This window comes from Triturus cristatus, chromosome 9 (assembly GCF_964204655.1).
Source record: "Triturus cristatus chromosome 9, aTriCri1.1, whole genome shotgun sequence".
In the NCBI taxonomy this organism is placed as follows: Eukaryota; Metazoa; Chordata; class Amphibia; order Caudata; family Salamandridae; genus Triturus; species Triturus cristatus.
Genome location: NC_140592.1, coordinates 169,615,003 through 169,636,670, shown reverse-complemented (window position 1 = coordinate 169,636,670; position 21,668 = coordinate 169,615,003). Strand labels below are relative to the sequence as shown.

The following is a 21,668-nucleotide window of genomic DNA, read 5'->3' as shown; positions in this document are numbered from 1 at the left end:
ACCATCATGTCCAAAGTTACAAGGAAGAGGAGCGTCCAGAAAAGACTAGGAAGGGACACACACATGTGGGGAGGACGTTTCGAAACATCAGCACAGTCATCGTCATGGAAGACCACCTTTCCCAGTACTGCCCCAGGGCCCGCGCCGCACACAAGGTCCAGGAAGGAGAAATCGGCCAGAGCAGGCGATCGTTGCGTGAAGATTGCCTGGGTCGCCGGAGGCCGCGCATGGGACAAAGTCACCACCGTCTGCTCAAGTCCAAAACCTCCGGAACAGACCGACCCCACAGCTAGCCGACCACACGCTGCCACAATGTCCAAGGTTTCCATCCGTCCCTTATCCACAGAGGCGGTCACGGTACTTTCCTCCTGTGGAAGGTGAGACAGAGCCTTATGTACCTGGGGACAGGCAGACCGCAACTTTTCCGACGCTGACGCAATACCATCCAGCTTCCTCCCCAATACCAGGGCGCCGTGGACCAGGGTGGAATGAAGGGCTCCGAGAGCATCCAGAAGGTCACCGTACCCCAGCACGGTCCCCCGCGCTCGCTCCGCCACGCTCCTTTGCGCCACACACTCCCAATCTTGCTGTGACCCAGTGTACAGGATGACAGAGTCCATCCCATCAAGATGGCCGCAGGGCAGGGCCATCCCAGATGGGGACCGGGTCTCAGGCACGGGCGCAGCAAGTTCCATATCCCTGCAAACAAAGGTCCGGAGGCAGGCAAAATGTGTATACAGTGTGCGGCCACAGGTAACAGTCGTTCTCCCCCTGGGCCAGTGTCCGCGAAAACCGGGAGCAGCCCGCGCAAATCGGGACGAGCCACAGGCCGCGTCCGATCAGTTCACTGGCGAGGGTCCAGGCGATCGCCGATAAACCCCTGGAATCATCACCCCGGGTATGCACCCGTCACGCTACCCTCGGTGATAGGAGCGACCACTGCGAGATTCAGGCCAATATTCGCGCCGCTTCGGCAGTCCGACTCCACCCGGTCACCAATGGCCGCTGTTGTTAAACTGCCGCCCGGCCACGTTGTCCACCCGAGGTCCCGGCTCCAGGGCTGCACAGGCCGCAAACTTCAAATGAGCATTTCTCGGGCGGTACCGCCGCTGGAAGCTTCAGGATCACACGATCGGTTGCCGCTCTCGATCACCAACACGGGCATGTAGCGCAGGCTGAGGATCACATGCAGGATATCTGTGCGGGATGTGGAGGTTCACGGAGCCGGGAGCCTACGCTGCCGTCCCGGTCGCCATCTTGGCTCCTCCTCCTTGCTCCAGATTATTGATGTACAAGTTAAAAAGAAAATGGGCCAAGATGCACCCCTGTGGGACCCCTCTTTCAATAGTTAGCTGGCGGGTGACTCTCAGATCCTTTTTATATCGAACCACCGCCTTGGTATCACTATGCAAGTCTCTCAAGAAGCATACAATGTCTGGGCTAGCTCCTATGGACAACATGGTCTGCCAAAGCTTCGATCGGTTGACAGGATCGAATGCTGAGGACTGATGCAGTCAGTCCATGGTATAACATGCGTATGTACGATATGAATTTGGGGCCGAAATTTGAGTGCTCCAGGAGGATAAATAGATCAGTCCAACTGACTGAGTCGAATGCTCTGTCGATGTCGGCCAAAAGAAGAGCCGCTGGGCGATGAAGGCGATTGACCCCAGCAATCGCTTTATGGACTTGACGTGTGTTGTCGTGTGGCACGCCAAGGCATAAAACCCACCTGGTCTGGGTGAATCATGTCAGGGAGGTAGGCCAGGAGTCTGGTGGTGAGCGCTTTGGTGAGAAGCATAGCCTCTGTTTAAGAGGGAGATTGGCCGATAGAAGGCACGGAGTTCCGGAGTTTGTCCTGGCTTCTGAAACACAACGATTTCCGCGTGCTTCCCATTGGGGGGCATGCATGCGGCCTGGGCTGCCCTAGATAATGAGGGCCAAGCTGGGCCATGTAGGCTTTGTAAAATTCACTGGGGAGGCCATTGGGGCCGGGTAACTTCCCAGTGCGCAGATCAGCCAGTGCAGTGGTCAGTTCCTTCAGTGTCAAGAGGCCTCGGGGTATCTCCGAGTCTTTGCAGAGCGGGCCTTCAGAGGAATATCATCAAAGAACTGTGCAATCACGAGGGCATTGAGAACCTTGCGAGCTGTATATAGGGACTGATAATGTTGCGAAGCTATCAGCAAGCCCTGCAGGGTCCATCACTAGTGCATTATCGGAATCGCGGATTCTTGGAAGTGGAGTGTAAGTTTGCGTCAGTTGGCATAGCCTATAGAGGAGTCTTCCGGACTTGTCGCCCCATTGGTAAATTCTACTCTGTGTGGTGAGCCACGCACCCCACGCCTCGTCCATGAGCTTGCCCTGGTATTGTTGCTGAACAAGGCGCAGCTGGCAATGCATTGCACCCCCATCTCAAGCCAGATGCTGTAACGTCATGATTTGCGCCTCTAACTGAATGAGCGACTGTCTCCCCCACTTGCGCTCCGCCACACAGAAAAAAGTCCACTCTCCGCAGTGTGGGCTTCATTGCCTCCCACAGGATACAGGCAGAGGACACCGTCCCTTTATTATGTGATATGTGCTCAGAGCGCTTTGTGGATATGTTCATGGTACGCTGGGCTCTGCAGGTGCCACACCAAAAGGAGGTCAGCTCGGGCCTATCAAGAGATGAATGGGAGGGGGGAGGGGTCTCGTGATAGTGCCTGCAGGGCGCCACCTGTCTATCTCAGGATACATAACCTAATTCTAGTCTCCACCAACCTCCGCAAGCCCGTCAGGCAGGGCGCCCCAAATCCCAACCAAGTGGTCTAAAAGCTCTGACCAAGGGGGGCGTAAATGCTACCGAGCACAACGTGTTCCCCGGCAGCAGTCCCATGCACAAATATGTATCTACCATGTATATCGGCCCACTTCTTCACCAGCGTAAACTCGACCGGCAATGTATCAGGATGGCCACACCCCGAGAACCCTGCGTGAAATGTGTGTACATACCCATATCGGGCCAAACAGGGTTTTTTTGTGCCAAGTATGTGTGTGTCTTGCAATAAAACACCTTTGTGTTTGGATTGACGAAGCACTGCGCCTCGCTTGATCTTGTTCAGCATGCCCCTCGTATTCAAGCTCACTATATGTAACTGCCTGGAGGAGTATGCTACGAGTTCTGTCGCTATCGTACTTTGGGGAGCGATACACAATAGTGGATGGCACAGGGGAGCTTGATTTCAGGGACCTTTGATCTATGCAGCAAATGTGTGTTCTATCGAAGCAAACATGTATAACATCCCCACCCCCTCCCAACTCACCCCATTACCTCAAAACAGCTGAAGTATCTTATCGCAGGAAGCACTGCATCCCGCCACCAACTGTGAAGCGGGCTACAGTCTCCCCAATGGATCCCCAAAGTCCCCATAACGTCCCAAGCCCTGTAACGGGGGTTGTCCAGAGCAAACCCGTGTGTAGGGCCCATACTTGTCCTGAATTCAATCATGTATGTATTGAGAGGATCAAGGCTACCTTCTGGGGGTGATCAGTCTGTAGGACCAGGGATGTCATTTTGCTTTGGGCGGCACGTTCTCCTGGTCATTCTTGTTGTTTTTGGAGTGCCACGTAGACCTGGATTGACATTGTTTGTCTGTGGGTTTTGGCTGTGAGTGGCTGGACTCTCCCATCAGAGTCGGAGTTTCTGCGCTGTGGGGTATGTGGCTTCAGGGTCCTTTGTTCGTCTGACTACATTAAGACTTCCTCCGGATTGTCAAAAAAAAGTGCTGGAATTGAAAACCATCTGCAGGCGGGCCAGATAAAGGAGCATGTATGAATCTTGAGGTCATGTAGCCGCGCTTTAGTAGGGGGTAAAGGACAGACGTTGCTGTTGGACCATTTTTGTGTAGTCTGGGAAGATCATAATATGATGGGAATCGTAGAACAGATCCAACGTGAGCCTTGCCTGCTGCAAGATGAGATCCAGATTGTGGAAGTTTAAGATTTGTGCGATTATGGACCCCGGTTTGGCCCCAGGCAGAGGCCGCTGCCTGTTCGACCACTAAACATGAAGAAAGTGTATTATATGCACTCCAGGAATTGAGCCAGCATGTGAGAAACTTCCCAGCATTGTCTCCCTTGCATTCTAGGGAAAACCAACAAAGCGAAGGTTATTTCTTCGTGCCCACCCTTATGCATCTTCTACACACAGCGGTACAAAAGGGGGTGGTGATGGACGGAGCATCAGAACCAATCAAACACTCACACCCAGTCAACAGATCTGGGTTTGATCCATCACCATTCTTTAGCCCACTATGCCACTCCAGTTCAGACATGGCCATATGCAAATCAGTCTGACCCTGTGCCTCATGGGAACAGTCCAGCCCGAACTGTCAAGCCATGCCTTCCCTGGACCGGAAACAAGCTTGCTAGGACCGGTTTCTGGCATTTCAGCCGTCTTCAGCCAGGCTTGCTTGAATCCAGTGGCAAAGTGAACAAGGGACTCACGTCTGAGCATACCCTGCCAACTTATGGCGAACAAAGCGGTACAAAAGGGGGTGGTGATGGACGGAGCATCAGAACCAATCAAACACTCACACCCAGTCAACAGATCTGGGTTTGATCCATCACCGTTCTTTAGCCCACTATGCCACCCCAGTTCAGACATGGCCATATCCAAATCAGTCTGACCCTGTGCCTCATGGGAACAGTCCAGCCCGAACTGCCAAGCCATGCCTTCCCTGGACCGGATACAAGCTTCCTAGGACCGGTTTCTGGCATTTCAGCCGTCTTCAGCCAGGCTTGCTTGAATCCAGTGGCAAAGTGAGCAAGGGACTCACGTCTGAGCATACCCTGCCAACTTGAATCCTGTGTATCACTGATCGAACTGGGTAACCAGTGCCTACTTCTACTGAAATAGCAGTATCAGTTTCCAGACTATTACTGTCACCTGTGTGCCTCAACCGCACCAGGAACAGGACAAGCCGCTACTCAATGAGGTATCTCTCCCACATTTAATGGGAATCCAAGGGGCTGAACTTGACTCCCCCTAACAGCTGAAGAAATAGCAGTGCAGTTCAAGACCTAACAATGGGCATAACCCCTAGACTAGACTTGGCCCCATCGTTTTACTCCCTAAAATGGGACAGCCAGCAGATCAATGTGCTGCATACTGCCCTAAATCTCTGATTAATACAGATGTAAACATCTTTTCCAAGACCTTGGCGAATAGACAACATGGAGTCCTGCAGGCTGTCATACACCCCAATCAATGTGGCTTCATGCCAAGCCGAGGTACCAGGCACGGCATCCGCTTTGGCCTGAGCCCATGATTTGTCTGACTTCTTCTCCTTGTCCCTGATGCTTGTTGACTTGGAAAAGGCCTTCAGCAGGATCAACTGGTCCCACTTGGACCAGGTTCTTCAGTGCATGGGATTTGGGCCCAGGTATCGCGGGTGTGTCAAACTCCTGTATCGGGAGCTGTCGACACAGGATCTCATCAATGGGGTAATTTTATGTACCTTTCCGATTAGTCGGGGCATCTGGCATGGGTGTCTACTGTCCCCCCCCTCCTTTTTGCCCTGGCTTTAGAACCCCTAGCCGCGATCATCCGTTTCGATTCCCTGGTGCAGAGTTGGGACAGGCCTGAATTTCCAGAGGACAGGATAACCCTGTATGCCGATGATGTTCTTTTCCTCTCTTACCCGAGCTTCGGAAGCTAGGGTGTTGGAAATGCTTATGGTGTATGAAGAGGCATCTGGACTCTGGGCTAACTTGAGAATACCTCTTGATTCCGATACAGGGGGCGGCAACACCATCACCTGGCAGACGACTATTCCCTTTGGTTGCCTGAGTTTTAAGTACCTAGGGATACACATATCCGCTCTGCCAGACCTCCTGCATTGTCTTAATCTACTTCCCCTCTTTAACAAGACTAGAATAGACCTCCAGAATTGTTCTAAACTCCCGCTAACATGCTGGGGTGGGTTGCACTGGTAAAAATGATTGTACTACCCTGTTTCCTGTATGCACTACAGAACTTCCCATTTCACATCCCTAATTTTTGGTTTACCGAGGTGGCAGCCTTGATTTGATCCTTCCTTTGGAGGGATCAATCTTTACGTATTTCTATGGAAAAGTGCCAGAGATGGGTTTACAATGGAGGACTAGGGGCTGTAGAGCTTAAGCTCTATTTCTGGGCTTCTCATCTTCCAGTCATCAATGACTGGGTAACTGGGGGTTGGAGTGACATCGTCTACTGGCTAGAGTTACGCATTCTGGGCCTCAACAAGGTGTATGGTCTGTTATATGGTGACCTCATACCCTTGTGTACTCTGAAGATTACAAAGATGGTTTTTCTAGCTTGGCGGGCAGCCAACAAGGTTTATGAGGTGGGAAAAAAGCTGACACAGCAAACCTGCCTCTGGAATGGCCACTGGGTGTCAGACTGCCCGACTGGAGGGTTTTGGGAAATGGGGCAGAATAGGAATCATCACTCTAGGGGAAATTTGGGGTGGTTCGCATATGAAATCATTCCAAGACCTACAGCTCCATTTTCATTCATCGCACACTCCGTTTCCCAGATATTGGCACCCCTTGGCTAGCTACCAGCCTCCACACTTGCACCTCCCAGACTTCAGTCAGATGGAGGCCAAGCTATTGATGGGCCGCCTTGGTGTGGATTCTTGCAGATATATTGTTCACTGGGCTGTAATGCCCCTGAACCTTGCCGGAATCTTAGAAATAAATGAGAGCGCTGGCTGGGTACCTTGGCTGATACTAAATGGAGAGAGGCATTCATGACACCAAGAGAAATTGCGATCTCTTCCCAGGTGCCACTAGTTCAGCCCAACTATTTGCACATGACTTACCTCACACCACAGCATCTTTGGGTGCGCAGGCATCCTCACTGCACCCACTTGCTCCCAATGCTGGTTTATGGGGGCTGATTTTTTCCACAGGGTGCAGTGGTATGGCACTTTTTGCACCTTGTACCACACAGGTCCGTCGCTGCTTGGGCATAAAAAATGGCTACATATATACCCATTGTGTCACATACACCAGCATAGTGCAAGTGTGTGCGCTTCACCGCATACGTGTATGATTGTAGTTTTAGCATACGATTCAAGCTTGGTATAACCATTTTGATCACCGAATGTCTGTTTTAATGCCTAGCTGCTATAATAGGCTGACTTAGCGCACGCTGGCGCACTTGTGCTAATAAATCCTTCGGCACAACGAACCAACTCTACCGCATACGTGTATGATTGTAGTTTTAGCATACGATTCAATCTAGGTATAACAATTTTGATCACCGAATGTCTGTTTTAATGCCTAGCTGCCATAATAGGCTGACTTAACGCACACGGGCGCACTCGTGCTAATAAATCATTCGGCACAACGAACCAACTCTGCCATAGAGAAGCTTGGGTACCGCAACGATGCTAACAAGCCACATATGAATGCGCCTGCAACCTCACCATAACATCTACCCTGTTGAATAATACTTGTATTTGCCATTAAAAGATCACCCCGCCGAGATGTATCTCGCCTGCCTTAACTCTACATTGGTTGTTTTTCTCCCCTTTCTCCCTCCCCCTCATTTATATTCTCAGCAGGTCTCCTACCCCGGTATAAGTCTACTAGGGTACATTCTACTGTGCCTGATCATCAGACTAAATTACGAGAACCAGACCAGCGGTAGTGCACCACTCACCTTTAGCTTTTCTTAGTCCTGATGAAGTGCCATCTTACCCGTCAGGGGCAAAGTAAGCACGAAACATGTTGACCCACTACACCACGACAGCCCTGTAGGAACATTACATCCATTTAGGGCACCCACAATCTTTAATTAAGCCTGAGCTACCACAGTAATAAAACATATAATAGTAGGACAGCCCTAGACTTATTTTAACCCACCTTCCTGTGCACTACCCAGCCCTCACACCGGCACGCACCCTACGGCTTCTTCAAAAGATCTCGGCCAAAGAGCCTAGTTTACCGGAGCCCGTCAGGCATTGCAGCGCCGGCCCGATGAGGAGCTTGGCCCAATGATGAAGCATGACATCCTTCGGGGTGTGTGAGGGCATCATGAAGAAAGACCTCCCTTTCCCCGCCCCTCTCATTAGGAACTGCACACCCCCTCGATATACAGTGTTTATACATTGCCATATACTGGCATTAAATAGGTAACATCATTGCACAAGTGCTAGAGAGGCCCATCGAACTATCGCATGGATCAGCTTTGCTGGGTCTCCTGGAGGACGGGGGGGGGGCACACAGGTGGTCTGTGCACTAGTGGGTATGGCAACAATCATTACAAAAGGGATATCGCTTGCAGGTGGATCTCTCCTAACCTGCCTTCCATGACTGACTGAAGGGCTGCCATGGATTGGTGCGCCACACAAAAAGAGCTGGTTTATGCGGTGAGAGATTGTCCCAAGAAACATCAGAAGATATGGGGGGAGATGATGGGGAGTTTATGGACTGACAAATACATCGGGAAATGTACTTTGTAATGCTGAGGGATCCTTGGGCGAGATGTGAATTGCAGGGGGTGAAATGGATGCTACTTTCTACCGTCTTACGCGTGTACATCTTTCCAATAAAACCTATAAAATGTGCCTATGAAAAAGTAAATAACCTGCATTTGAATGATAAATGTTGCTGTGTTAGGGTTTGAGTCTGTTTGAAATGTTGTTTTCAGAGTCAAATCAAAATATTTCTGATGATTGTCTTTGTTGCATTGTGGGGTTCGCATATATTTTGTTTGGTCAGTAAACCCTTTTCTCTGTGCATCTGTGGGCTACTGCATTTGTAGATCCTGTTTTAAAATAGTCTTTGTATTAAAGTGACCAGCAATATTTGCATGCATCTGCCACCCAGATGATCACTATTGGATGGAACGAAAGAATAGGAATCAATTGTGGCTAATGCACTGGCGATATTGAGGCATATTTTGTGTCCCTGTTAAATAGTGTGTGTAACATTTTGACATTTTATCATACAGGTGAAATTCCAAAACAAGTTAAAGTGAAAAAATTGAAAAATTTAAAGACATTGGATTCAAAGCCTGGTAATATATTTCATAATACATTTTTATTGCAATTCGAGTGTAAAATAAATAAAACTGTAGCGGTTATTATGTTTACGTATAACATGTCTTGCAGTTGGTGGGGCGAGTGAGTTAGGGATAATCCCTTTTTTTGTTTTTTAAAAGATCTGTTTCTTGTCATTTTTTAAACTTGACACATAATTGATTCTTCACATTACACTGACATATCTATGAAATCAACTGGTAAGAATAAACAACTGCATACACAGCACAGTAAACTCGCACATCTCCCCGCATCTGCATTGAGACAGATTGTAGTCCCCAACTTACATATCTCACATTCCCCCACATGCCTCTCCTTCAGTTCTCCTCCACGCACCCTTTTAACATACCGTTACATTTAGAGGAACCGCTCACAAAGTTCTGAAATTATCCCACCATGCCACCCCCCACCCCCACACCCCCGGTGTGTTCAGATTTTTTTAAGGACACCTCCGTGATTTATAGACTGACTTCTCAGCCATCTCATAATAGTCAATCCTTTTTAACCAGTCAGAAATCAGCATGAGTCTGCCAATGGCACGCTATATCCATAGCTGCCAACGGTTCAGATTACGTATGTGTGAGATTTTCATAATTTCAGTGCACGAGTGACACGTTCTCACGGGCAAAATCAAACAATGAGGAAGAGGGAGACAAATATTGGGGCAAAAAATACCCATTTGAGCAACGAGAAACTCTAGAAGATATGAAAACTAATGCAAAGAATCAGAAATGTAACGGTGCTTGTGAGAGGCGCCAGTGGTGCACGGGCCTGAGCCACCTTCGTGACGCTGAACAGAACTCAACTTCTTGTGCAGTCAGTGACTTCAGAGCTCTGAGCTGTGTAACTTTCACAATTACTTTAGGGGCTCCTGGCTGATAAGTTACTTTGTGCAGACTGTCTGCTTACAGTGCAATGCAGAGGTGAGCAGCCTCTCCGCTAAACTAAAGTTACAGGCTGCATGATGATAATGTGCTCTCCTAAAGAAAAAGAAACATTTTGGAAGCCAAATGATTAATAATGAGTAGTAGTGGCACTTGCTCTGAGCGAGAGCCGTTATGGTACGGTACGACCCGGCCATCCCCAAGAACTCTCCCCTGCACCGTCCTGCCCGCTAGTTTGAACAGTGCGCGGCCACGTCCAGGACTCTGACTCGAGCCGCATTCATGGCTACACCAGCAGTGCACTGCAGTCACGCGGGTTCATTAAAATCTGTAAACTGAACTGAATGCCGTGGCCCGGCCGTTGATTGGGCAAATCAAATAATGAGACTCGGTCTCAAATGACGTCAGTGACTTTGCTGTGTTAACTCAGTGAAACATTGTAGCCAGCCCAGGCCAGCTATGACCTTTGCGCAGTGAGTTGTACTTAAGCAGCGCTCCAGCTTGACAGCTGAGGAGGCTCTATAAATGCGTGACCAAGCTTTTCAGTTTGGTGATGCGGACCACCACACTGAAATGCGTTTGCCTAGCGCCTTATGCGTGGTACTTGGCAGAGCTGTGTATCTCTCCTGGCCACAGTTGATCCAATTTCAGTCAACATACTCTGCCCCTTGTTGCCGTCCCTAGCTCTGTGATATATTTAGGATAATAGTTTTTTTAAATTTCTCAATGGGAAGTTGCAGAACATGCTCGAGGGTCAAGACTGTTTCTGACCAATATGATGGCATTCTTAGAACATTCCCAAACAGTGTGTTTAAATGTACCTCTTCTGTAATCATACCTCAAAGACATAGGTTCTATTCCCCTGTCTATTTTCCACAGCCTCTCTGTCCTTTAATATATTCGGTGGAAGTATTTAAATTGTATGAGGTGTAGCTGTGCTGATATTACTGACTGCCTAGCTTTCATTTTGCTTTCCTTCCAGTCCTCGTCCTCCATTTCTCCGATGTCCTGTTCTCACTGTGCAAATAAACAGTGGCGACTGGCACGGATCATGGGTGGTGAGGCGAAGGGCATGGGGTGGGGTAAAACGTACCTCCTCACGCGTCTCTCCTCGTTGGCCCTAGTCGTCGTTCCTCTGCTGCGACCGGAACAGGAAGCGACCAAGGTTCTCTAAGCCAATAATAACGCTGCAATGCACTGTTGTGATTGGATGAGTGCCGTGTTTCGGCACTCAGCCAGGGAATGGGAGCCTGGGCTTGTTCTACACCCAGGCTGCAATGCAGTCTGATTGGAGAACATGCAAAGTGCACATTACTGTTTGGCCGGCCCGAGACAGCCTGGCCAAGCATTCATGCGCACTTTACAGAGTGCCCACTACTCCTCCCCCTGCTCTGAGAGCAGTGCAGCCCCGCCCCTCCAAGCGGCCGCAGCAGGAACAAAAACAATGATAACAAGTTAATATCATTTTATTTTTCCTTTATTTCCACTGCTGAAAGCCTTAGCGGAGAAGCCGCCACTGCAAATAGGTGTCAGTAAAGGTTCTGGGGAGTTGTTAACAAGTGTTCTACATAGCCTAGACATGCCCTTGGATAATCACGTATTTAACTCATTATTACACTTTTAAACTGAGAGGAAATTTATTATGGGAGATATAAAAAGTATGCAGATTCATTCTTGTGTGAATAAACTTCACTGCTGTCAACAGTGCAACACTAAATATTTTCATTTACATTGTGTTGAAGGACAATCAGTCAAGGCCATTTGTGTTTCGTCATGTCACATTTCAGTCTTCACTTTCTTTGCAGATTGTTGTTCAGTAGAAGAAGAGGTTGTAATCTTGACCGTTTTCATTAATCTTTATTCCTTTAAAATTAGGTGTCTATTCGTCTTATAAATCATTTCTAAACCGTGATGAAGACATAATAAAGCAACTACAGAAGGTAATTTGTACTGTCTTATTGTAAAACAACATATACAGTTCAAAACTGTTGAACTTGCTGTGAAGAAAATGTATAATTGCATTGAATAAAGTGATAACTGGGAATATATGAACTATGGTACTACATAGGTCCTACTTAACCCCAAAGAGAATACAGCGTATGTTCTCAGAGGCCCAGCACTGCTGCCCCCGATGCAAGGCAGAGGAGGCGGGCTTTGCCCTTATGCTATGGGCTTGCCCCCACCTCCGTGTCTACTGTAGAGAGATCCAGAGAGCACTCGGAGAGGCTACGCATTTAACAATTCATGGCAACACTCTGGAATGTCTACTGGGTCTCCGCAAGCGTACCAGCGCCTTGAGGGTCCAATTGCGCTTTCTAGACCTCGCCCTTATATTAGCTATAAGAGAGATCACCATGAGATGGAAATCCCCTAGATGCCCCCCATTAACTATGTGGCAGGAAGATGTGATCCGATGGTGTGGGGCCGAGAGTGCGGCACTTAGACATGAGGAAGCGATAGGGCTAAGGAAACATCCCGTTTCCATGGAATGGGACCTCATGTTGGAAGATTTTAGAAAGATAGACCTTATACCCGTACTCGTCACCCTTACTCCATAACGTATCCAATTCATTACATAACACGAGACACCGGCTTCTTACGGGCCCTATCAGCACCCAAACCGCACACCACCAGCAAGTGGTAGCAAAAGTTATCTAGGCAGATGTACTAGGCTGAACGTCATACAAAAAAAGGCAGACCAGGAAGGGAGGGTGGAGGGAGGGAAGGGGGGGTTCTTGTTAATGGAACTGTTCAAAATGTGCTTTAAAATGCAATCACTCCAAGCGATAACATTGTACCTTATAAGCACACACTACTTGTTTCACAGTTGTATTGACTGTACCATGGTGTATTGACATCCACACCCAAACAAACTAGTCTGCAAACAAGAAGATACTTGTTTAAGATTGCAAAACAAAAACGAAAATGGCGTAATGTACTTGCCAAGAAACATTGTATTCACTTTTTGGTACTCAATAAAGTTTGTTAAAACAGGAAGAAAAAAAAATAACTGGGAATATATGTTCTTTGTTGCTAAAGGGTATCTTTCCAATTATGACTTATTGTGATAGTACGAAGATGATTTTTGGGCTCAAACTGCACTTTAAAAAAAGAACCTTATTCCTATTTTAGAGCTGTTTTTATTACCAGAATAGATTTCTTAGTTCAATCAATCACATTATTTGTAAAGCGCACTACATACCCAGTAGGGTTTCAAGCCGCTGGGGGGGTGTGGGAGGGTGGTGCTGTTACTGTTCGAAGAGCCAGGTCTTGAGTTGTCTCCTGAAAGTCAGCACGTCTTCGGTTTGTCGCAGGTCGAGGGGGAGGGTGTTCCAGGTCTTGGCGGCGCGATCAGAGAAGGACCTGCCTCCGGAAGTGGTTCTCCGGATGCGTGGGACCGTGGCCAGGGCGTGGTCAGCGGAGCGGAGATTCCTGTTGGGTACGTAGAAGGAGAGTCGACTGTTGAGATAGGCTGGGCCGGTTTTGTGGAGTGCCTTGTGTGCGTGGATCAGGAGCTTGAAGGAGATTCTTTTGTCGACTGGGAGCCAGTGGAGGTTCCTCCGGTGGGGGGTGATGTGGTCGCGGCGCGGGACGTCGAGGATCAGGCGTGCGGAGGCATTCTGGACTCTCTGTAGTTTGCTGATGAGCTTGGACGGGGCTCCGGCATAGAGGGCGTTTCCGTAGTCGAGTCTGCTGCTGACTAGGGCCTGGGTGACTGTTTTCCTCGTGTTAGTCGGAATCCATCTGTAGATCTTACGGAGCATGCGGAGGGTGTTGAAACAGGTGGAGGAGACTGCGTTGACTTGTTTGGTCATGGAGAGTTTTGAGTCGAGGATGACACCCAGGTTGCGTGCGTGGTCGGTGGGGTCCGGGGGGACCCCAGTGATGTGGGCCACCAGGTGTCGTCCCATGCGGAGGGGTTGGATCCAAGGATGAGGATTTCCGTCTTGTCTGTGTTCAGTTTGAGGCGGCTGTCCTCCATCCAGTCGGCGGTGGCCTTAATTCCCTGGTGGAGGTTGGATTTGGCGGTGAGGGCGTCCTTTGTGAGGGAGAGGATCAGCTGAGTGTCGTCGGCGTAGGAGATTATGTTGAGGTTGTGCTGTCGGGCGATGCGTGCTAGAGGTGCCATGTAGACGTTGAACAGTGTCGGGGTGAGGGAGGATCCTTGAGGGACGCCACAGATGATCTTGGAGACCTCGGATCGGAACGGGGGGAGGCAGACTCTGAGTTCTGCCGGAGAGGAAGGAGGTGGTCCAGTCCAGGGCTTTGTTACGGATCCCTGCGTCGTGGAGGCGTGTGCGTAGTGTGCGGTGGCAGACGGTGTCGAAGGCGGCGGAGAGGTCCAGGAGGATGAGGGCCACGTCTCGCCGTTGTCCAGCAGGATCCTGATGTCGTCTGTGGCGGCGATGAGGGCGGTCTTGGTGCTGTGGTTGCTGCGGAATCCTGATTGGGACGGGTCTATGATGTTGTTGTCTTCGAGGTGCCGGGTGAGCTGGGTGTTTACTATCTTCTCGATGACCTTTGCTGGGAACGGAAGCAAGGAGATGGGCCGGAAGTTCTTGAGGTCGCTCGGGTTCGCCTTGGGTTTCTTCAATAGGGCGTTGATCTCTTCCAGCTCTCAGGGAAGGTGGCGGTCTCGAAGGAGAGGTTGATGATTTTGTGCAGGTGGGGAGCAATGGACTTACTTGCTTTGTTGTGGATGTGGTGCGGGAGAGGGTCGGATGGGGATCCGGAGTGGATTGTTCCCATGGTCTTGATTGTGTCCTCGATGCTCACGTTGGCCCAGGTTGTCAGGGTGTCGTGGGCGGTGGGGTGCAGTGGGTTCAGTGCAGTGTGGTTGACAGGGGTCGTCCGGGGTCTGAAGCTGTCGTGGATGTCGGTGATTTTCTGGTGAAAGAAGGTGGCGAGGTAGTCGCACAGGGCTTGCGATGGTGGGATGTTGTTGGCGTTGGAGTTGGGTTTGGAGAGTTCCTTCACGAGGGTGAAGAGCTCCTTGCTGTTGTGTGTGTTGTTGTCAAGGCGGTCTGTGAAGGAGGTTCTTTTGGCGGCCCTGATGAGGTGGTGGTGGTTGCAGATGGCGTCTTTGTGGGCAGTGCGGCTGTCTGGCGTCTGGTCGTTGTGCCATATGTTTTCCCGTTTCCGGCAGGTGCGTTTGGAGTTGAGGAGTTCCGGAGTGAACCAGCTGACTCTTCTGCTAGTGTCTGTGTTGGTGGGGTTTTTGCAGTGGAGCGACGGTGTTGGCGCAGTCATTCATCCAGCATTCAAGGGCGAGTGCACCTTCATTTGGGTTGGTTTGGGTCGTCGGAGGGTTGCGTGCGAGGTTTGTCTGTAGTTGTTCTTAAGTGATTATGCCCCCGCGGCGGCGGGGGGTTTGTAGGGTGCGGTGGTCTGTGAGTGGTTTTCGGAAGGAGAAGTGGATGCTGTGGTGGTCTGTCCAGGTGAGTTCGGAGGTGTGGCTGAAGGCGACGTGGGGGCTTGAGGAGAAGATGACATCTAGCGTGTGGCCGGCGCTGTGGGTTGGCGTCATGACGAGCTGTTTCAGTCCGAGGTTGGCGAGGTTGTCGATCAGGGTGGAGGAGTTGCTGTCGTTGTTGTTCTCCAGGTGAAAGTTCAGGTCTCCGAGGAGGATGTAGTCGGTGGAGGTCAGCGCGTGTGTGCTGATGAGGTCGGCGATGGAGTCGCAGAATTGAGGCCGGGGTCCTGGAGGTCTGTAGTCATGTGGATCTGGAAGTGCATGTGTTCGGCGGTGCTGAGGGTGTCGTTGCTGTTTGTTGACATCTTGATGTAAAGTTTGACTTTGTAAAGTCAGGTTATGGATTGGTGAGCTGTGGGGCCTTGAGTGGTGCAGCTGGAGCAAGTAGGGGAGGGGCGCTGGTGCGGATCGGCAGGCTCCTGTGTGCTGGCTGGGGGCTTTTTGGCCACTTCTGCTGTCATCACCGCCTTTGATTGACAACGCTTGCAGCCGAGGACAAGGGACGTGCACCGAGGAGAGAGAGGTAAGAGGGGCTGTGTATTTTTAAACGGTTTGTGTTTGAGGAGTAGTGTTTTTGGGTTTAGGGTAGTGTTGTGGGTCGTGCAGGGGTTAGTGTTTTAGGGATTAGGGTAGGGTAGTGTTGTGGTGTTTGTGTAGTGTAGGGTAGTGTCGGGAGGGGGAATCGTGCAGGGTAGTGTTTCAGTGTAGGGACCGGACTAGGGGTAGGGGCAGGGTCGTGTTGTGGGTAGTGTTTTAGGGTGTAGGGTAGTGATGTGTAAGTGTAGGGTAGTGTTATAGGGTTTATGGTAGTGTCGGGGGTTGTGCATGGTAGTGTTTCAGTGTAGTGAGCGGACTGGGGGTAGGGGCAGTGTTGTGCTTGGGGTAGTGTTTTAGGGTTTAGGGTAGTGTTGTGGTGTTAGTGTAGGGTAGTGTTTCAGTGTAGGGAGCAGACTGGGGGAAGGGGGTGGGTCGTGTAGGAGGTAGTGTTTTAGGGTTTAGGGTAGTGTAGTGTTGTGTAGTGTAGGGTAGTGTTTGAGGGTAGTGTTGTGGAGTAAGTGTTATGTAGGGTAGTGTATATGGATGTAAAAATTAGCGAAGTGTTGGGGGGCTATTTTTTTTAAAAAATGCGTTGTAAATCTATGCGGGGAATTGGGGTCCGTTGTACAGACATTTTATATGCATTTTAAAGCAAATGCGAAGTAATGGTATGCGTTATAGAAAAATGCGCTGTAATGGTACTTGCGAACTAAAAACAACGTTGTAAAAGTATGCATTGTTTTAGTTTGCGAATTATCGACATATATTCCTACTGGATAGATTTGTTTTGTTAATGAATGACCTAGGATTAGCAACTAATATAACAAAGTCACATACTATAGTCTATGGACCCCCCTAATTTGAAAAACCCTCTTTTTTAAGAGTGACAAGCTTCATTGTGTACCACCTTTGACATATTTGGGGTTACCTTTTGATAACCAATGCACTTAGGCCCATCTAACAAAAATCAGGAAACTCCAGTTTCAACAAACCGAGGCCGTTCTTTAGGTTCGCAGGTAAGCTAGGCTCCAAAACCTTAGGTGTGATGTTTAGTATCTACAAAGCACGTTGTTGTTCTGTTATGCTGTATGGTGCAGGCATATGGTAATACTGTAATACCTCACGTCTGCAGACTACTGAGAACGTGTTTGGGAGAAGACTGCTATCTATTTCTACCAGTATTCTCGCATATGCCTGTCACACGGAGTTCGGCCTATCATATTTAGAAGACCGTATCAAGATAGACCCACTCATGTTGTCGCAGTCCATTTGGTCCGAAGAGGAAACACTTTTAAATCTGGACATAATTTACTGATTGTCTACGGCTTGAAAATGCGCACAGAATACCATGGCTTACATATATTAAAGAACAGTTTAGCATGCTAGGGAGGCCTGAACTATTTAATAGACCATGGGACATCATTGGCTTAGCTAAAGGGTATCTAAAAACAGAATTTCTCAATATGTGGAAAAGGATAAGAGAATATCAAGAGTTTTAAAATAAGAGTGGCTACCTATCATATGTTAGTAAGTATAGATCGTATGGAGTCTTACCTCTATTCTCTACCTAATCACTAGATGAGATTCTATCTCCTCAAGTTCAGTGTAGCTCACCTTTTGGTCTCCTACCCAAGAGATGACTATTGTGAAGCAGGTCTTGAGCTATTCCTCTGTGACTCTTGGTCAGACCAATCCATTTTACATTTTATTGTAATGTATATGCTGTCCCAAGGAAACCGTTTTTAAATCCATTATCAAGGTCTCTCAACATTAAAAAGTACAGACCAACTCTATTTTATTTACAATTATTACAAACTGCGTATGACTGGCTTGCGAGCACAATAAACCAGAAAGGCTAGGTGTCTTTAGAGTACAAAAGGTTCTTAAAGTGATAAGCTGGAACATTGCTGGGATACAGGGGAAAAATGGGTGATGAAGGGTGGCCCAAGAAGATCATCTCCTATAATATTATCAGTCTTCAGGAGGTTTGGGATACGAGGGAGTCCTACATATACATGGGTACATTTCATTCTTCTCTAAAGCTATGCCCTCGACCCGTGGGCGACCAAGAGATGGCCTAGCTATGCTTGTTAAACTGGATCTGAATTGTAAATTGGAGAGGATTGCAGGTGACTCGCCCAGCAAACTTGGCATTCTTATGTCTTTTGTGAATATGTTCAGAATTCTTTGATTAAAGTTTACAATTAAAATTCAGGAAGGAGAGAACAGGAGGTTATCCCGGATCTCATGAAGTTCATCTCGGATTATTCTTCCCGTGCCTCTCTTTACACAGCACACCTAAAGCACACAATGCAGCACAATTTGGCTAACCTGTGAAACAGGTCAAATGCCAACTCTGGAGAGCGAATACCTACCTTTAAAGGCCTGGGGGAAGGCTTCATAATAGATTATATCTTAATTTCTGCTGACCTATTCACCTCACTGTTAAATATTAGTGTTGAATGCAAGACATATAGTGATCAAAATCCCCTTTTGGCCAATCTCAAATGGGGCTCAAAGTTAGAGGCTTCTTCCCACTTCTACAAAGAACCTACCATTCCTAAAGATCAAGGCCGTAGAGTGAAATGGGCAGGATCCTCCCAGAAGAATTTAATTCCAATTTGTTATCAAACTGCCAGTCAGAATTCAGATCTGCTTGGATGATCATGCCACTGATTTTTGTATCCTGCCAGCCTTTGATTTATTTTATGGGCGTATCAAGTCTGTCCTAACTAAAACCTGGGCGACTCCTGCAGCACCTCCATGTAGGTGGCTCGATAAGGTTTGCTCAAGGGCTTACAAAATGCTGTTTGTGACTCTCGAAAGGAAATGTGTTAGAGACGAGGTTATAAAGGCCAGGGTGGTATATCGCAGGTTATTAAGGGACAGAAAGAACAATTAAAAAATATATGTAGGAGATATGTGGGAGAGCCAACAGATGGCAAGCATGCTGCGGCACAGTGCCACCTTCTGATGGGTTGTCAATCACCCTCTGTTCAGCTCTGAACAAGCCCCAATCCAGGTCTCTACAGTCCCTGCGCAGGCTTGGACTGATCACTTTTCTGCCTTATATGGTTTTTATAAAGTTTAGGAAAACAACAAAAAGAAAACTCTTAATGGATACTTTTTTTTATATAATAACAAGGAGTTTAGTTCTAAAGGGGTCGACGGCGTTTTGATCTCAAGAAATAGAGATCTTCATCAGGACAGGTGTGTGAGCGATTAATATTGAATTATCCGAACTGTAAGAATGAAGCACTGGTACACAGCAACATGGGCTAGGACGCCCAGTATGAGCGCATCCTAGGAATTCCACTGCTGCGGTGTGATGATTAGTAGAGAAAAAAGCCACTTGTTAATTTGTGGTCAATCTGGCTCGGAGGAACTGAAAGCCCCTGAGCGTCTGGTTGGGTTGAATCCACCGCGTTGTCAGAAGTCAACGAGGTCAGAAGAGGCCGTCTGGAGATCCGTGGACCTCTGGTAGTGACTGCTTAGAAAATCGTGAGTCTATTAGTATGTATACACAGTAGCGGCTGCTACTGGGTAGGAATGGTGAGGCGGGGTGGATATATATATATACATATATATATATTTTAACACGCTTACCTGGCTACGGCCGGCAAGCCAGCCACCGCCTCTCCTCCGTCCTCTTCATCTCAATTCCGGCAATAGAAGGCCCCCCGGCTCCCCACAGCCAATCACAATACTGCAATGCAATGTTGTGATTGGTCTGAGTGCCGTGGTTCAGACAGACAGTGGGAGCCTGGGCATATTCTCCACCAAGGATGTAATGCAGCCTGGGTGGAGAACATGCAAAGTGTGCATACCGCTTTTGGGTGGCCCGAGACATCTGGTTAAAGCGTCATGCGCACTTGTCGAATGTGCCCACCACTCCTCCCCACTGCAGTGCTCTGGCATCACGGAGCCCAGCTCTGCCCGCACATAACCAACTGAGCCACAGCAGAAGGAAAAATAAAATGATAGTAACGCTGCATTATCATTTTATTTTTCCTTCTTGAATTGAAGTAGCCACCGCTGAGACTGTAAATGGTAAAGTGAATTGACTGACATGCTGTGTACTGAAAATAAAACTGGCAAAAAACCCTAAATCCAAAGGCAGATGCCATGTCAATTATTGGATGACCATATTATACCAGCAACACAATTCTAAATAATTCAGAAACATAAGTGCCAGTAGAACAGAAAACTTTGAGGCAAGACCTCTTAAATCCGTTCCTTGTTAACTTAAAGAAAATCCTGCTGAGCCAACTACAACTTGTAGTCAAGAAGGTAATCAGAAAATGTGTGATAATTCAGTTTTGTTGTTGATGCATTTGTTCTGTATCACATTGATATTATCGGAGGCAGCTTTAGTCAAGTCTGAAGTGTATTAAAAAGAAGCCCTGTGACACAAAAGATGGAGGATCTTGGCGCTTGATGCAGATCTTTTCAGAAGACCAAATCATCGCACTAAAATCAAAGCCAGAAACTAAAGTAATTACACAAAATTATTTTCTTTTTCGTTCATTCCCTTTGAGAATAGTTCTCTTAATTGAGCCAGCGTAGTGAAGGTTTTGGATTTTATTCACGTAGTGGCCCTAAACGCTCTAGTAAATATTATTTTAAAACAATATTGATATTTTGACTTCAAATGTATTCATTTTTATAATTAATTGTGCCAAAAAGATTTGACTCCCAACACAAAGGAGCATTTGGGGTATTGGGCTGCTACCTACGCTCCAGTGAAGAACTTGATCAGCTGACTGGGATACTCTACACCCCTCTGATTAGACTCTATAACGTAAGGGCCAACACATTAGGCTTTCTTCAGTGAATACTACCTGACCATAGAGCTCTACGCAGCACCACAAAACTCGCAGGGTCAAGGAATCACTATTCCAATATGGTACAACCACAAATCAAGGCCCTAGATAGATGCTTCTCAGAATCCAGACCCAAACTCCCTCAAAATACATTACCCACTGAATCTCTCTAAGAATGCAGCAAAACAGTTCAAACACAGACTCTTAAACACCATTCCGGAAACACTAATCGCTGACTCATTCTTTTGCCTAAAGAAAGGAGCAATAAAATCAGATCTGATTTTCTTCACACGTTGGACAGCAAGGTGGAGAAAATCGATACACGCAGTCCTACAGGTATGTAAATCCACCAAAATACCACATGGTCTCGAACAGTCCATTTCCCCTTCCCAAACATTCAAGGCGGAAGTGGCAATATCAATCTACAAGAATGGCATCGTACTGGTACGAGTATCTAACCCTGACCTCTGAATCTTTGATCAGTGGTTCCCCAAACTAAGAGCACACACAAGTCATCTCATCCCAGAACATGTCTCAAGATGCGCAATCCCATCAACAACCTCTCAGAATGGAAAACTCTCCAGAACAAGACCCAAACGCTATGGAAATGATTCGTTCCACACCCCAAATCTCTACGAATTCAGTCCAACTAAACTTGCTCCTCAACACAAATGACCAAGACCCTAATCCAACTATCGTCAATAATATAAATCACCACCTTATGAGAAACGGCATCAATTCTACATTAACGGCAAAAACGTTTAAGGATCCGAGTCAAACCCCTGGCGCTCACATTTCAGGCGCTACCTCAGGGCCACCCCAACCAGATGACAAGGAACATCAGGGAAGAACGGGGAGTCCGAGAGACCCACAAAG

The 21,668-nt window shown here is 48.0% G+C and overlaps 1 protein-coding gene across 1 annotated transcript in view; it reads left to right on the top strand.

Annotated features, from left to right (window-relative positions):
* The window catches only part of DENND6A (DENN domain containing 6A), a 252,677-nt gene that overhangs the window by 168,637 nt on the left and 62,372 nt on the right, over positions 1-21,668 (top strand). Inside the window, exons 13-14 of the mRNA XM_085624672.1 lie at positions 8,988-9,053; positions 11,835-11,899. Of these exons, the coding sequence (XP_085480798.1) occupies positions 8,988-9,053; positions 11,835-11,899 (131 nt within the window). The remainder of the gene's footprint in view (positions 1-8,987; positions 9,054-11,834; positions 11,900-21,668) is intronic.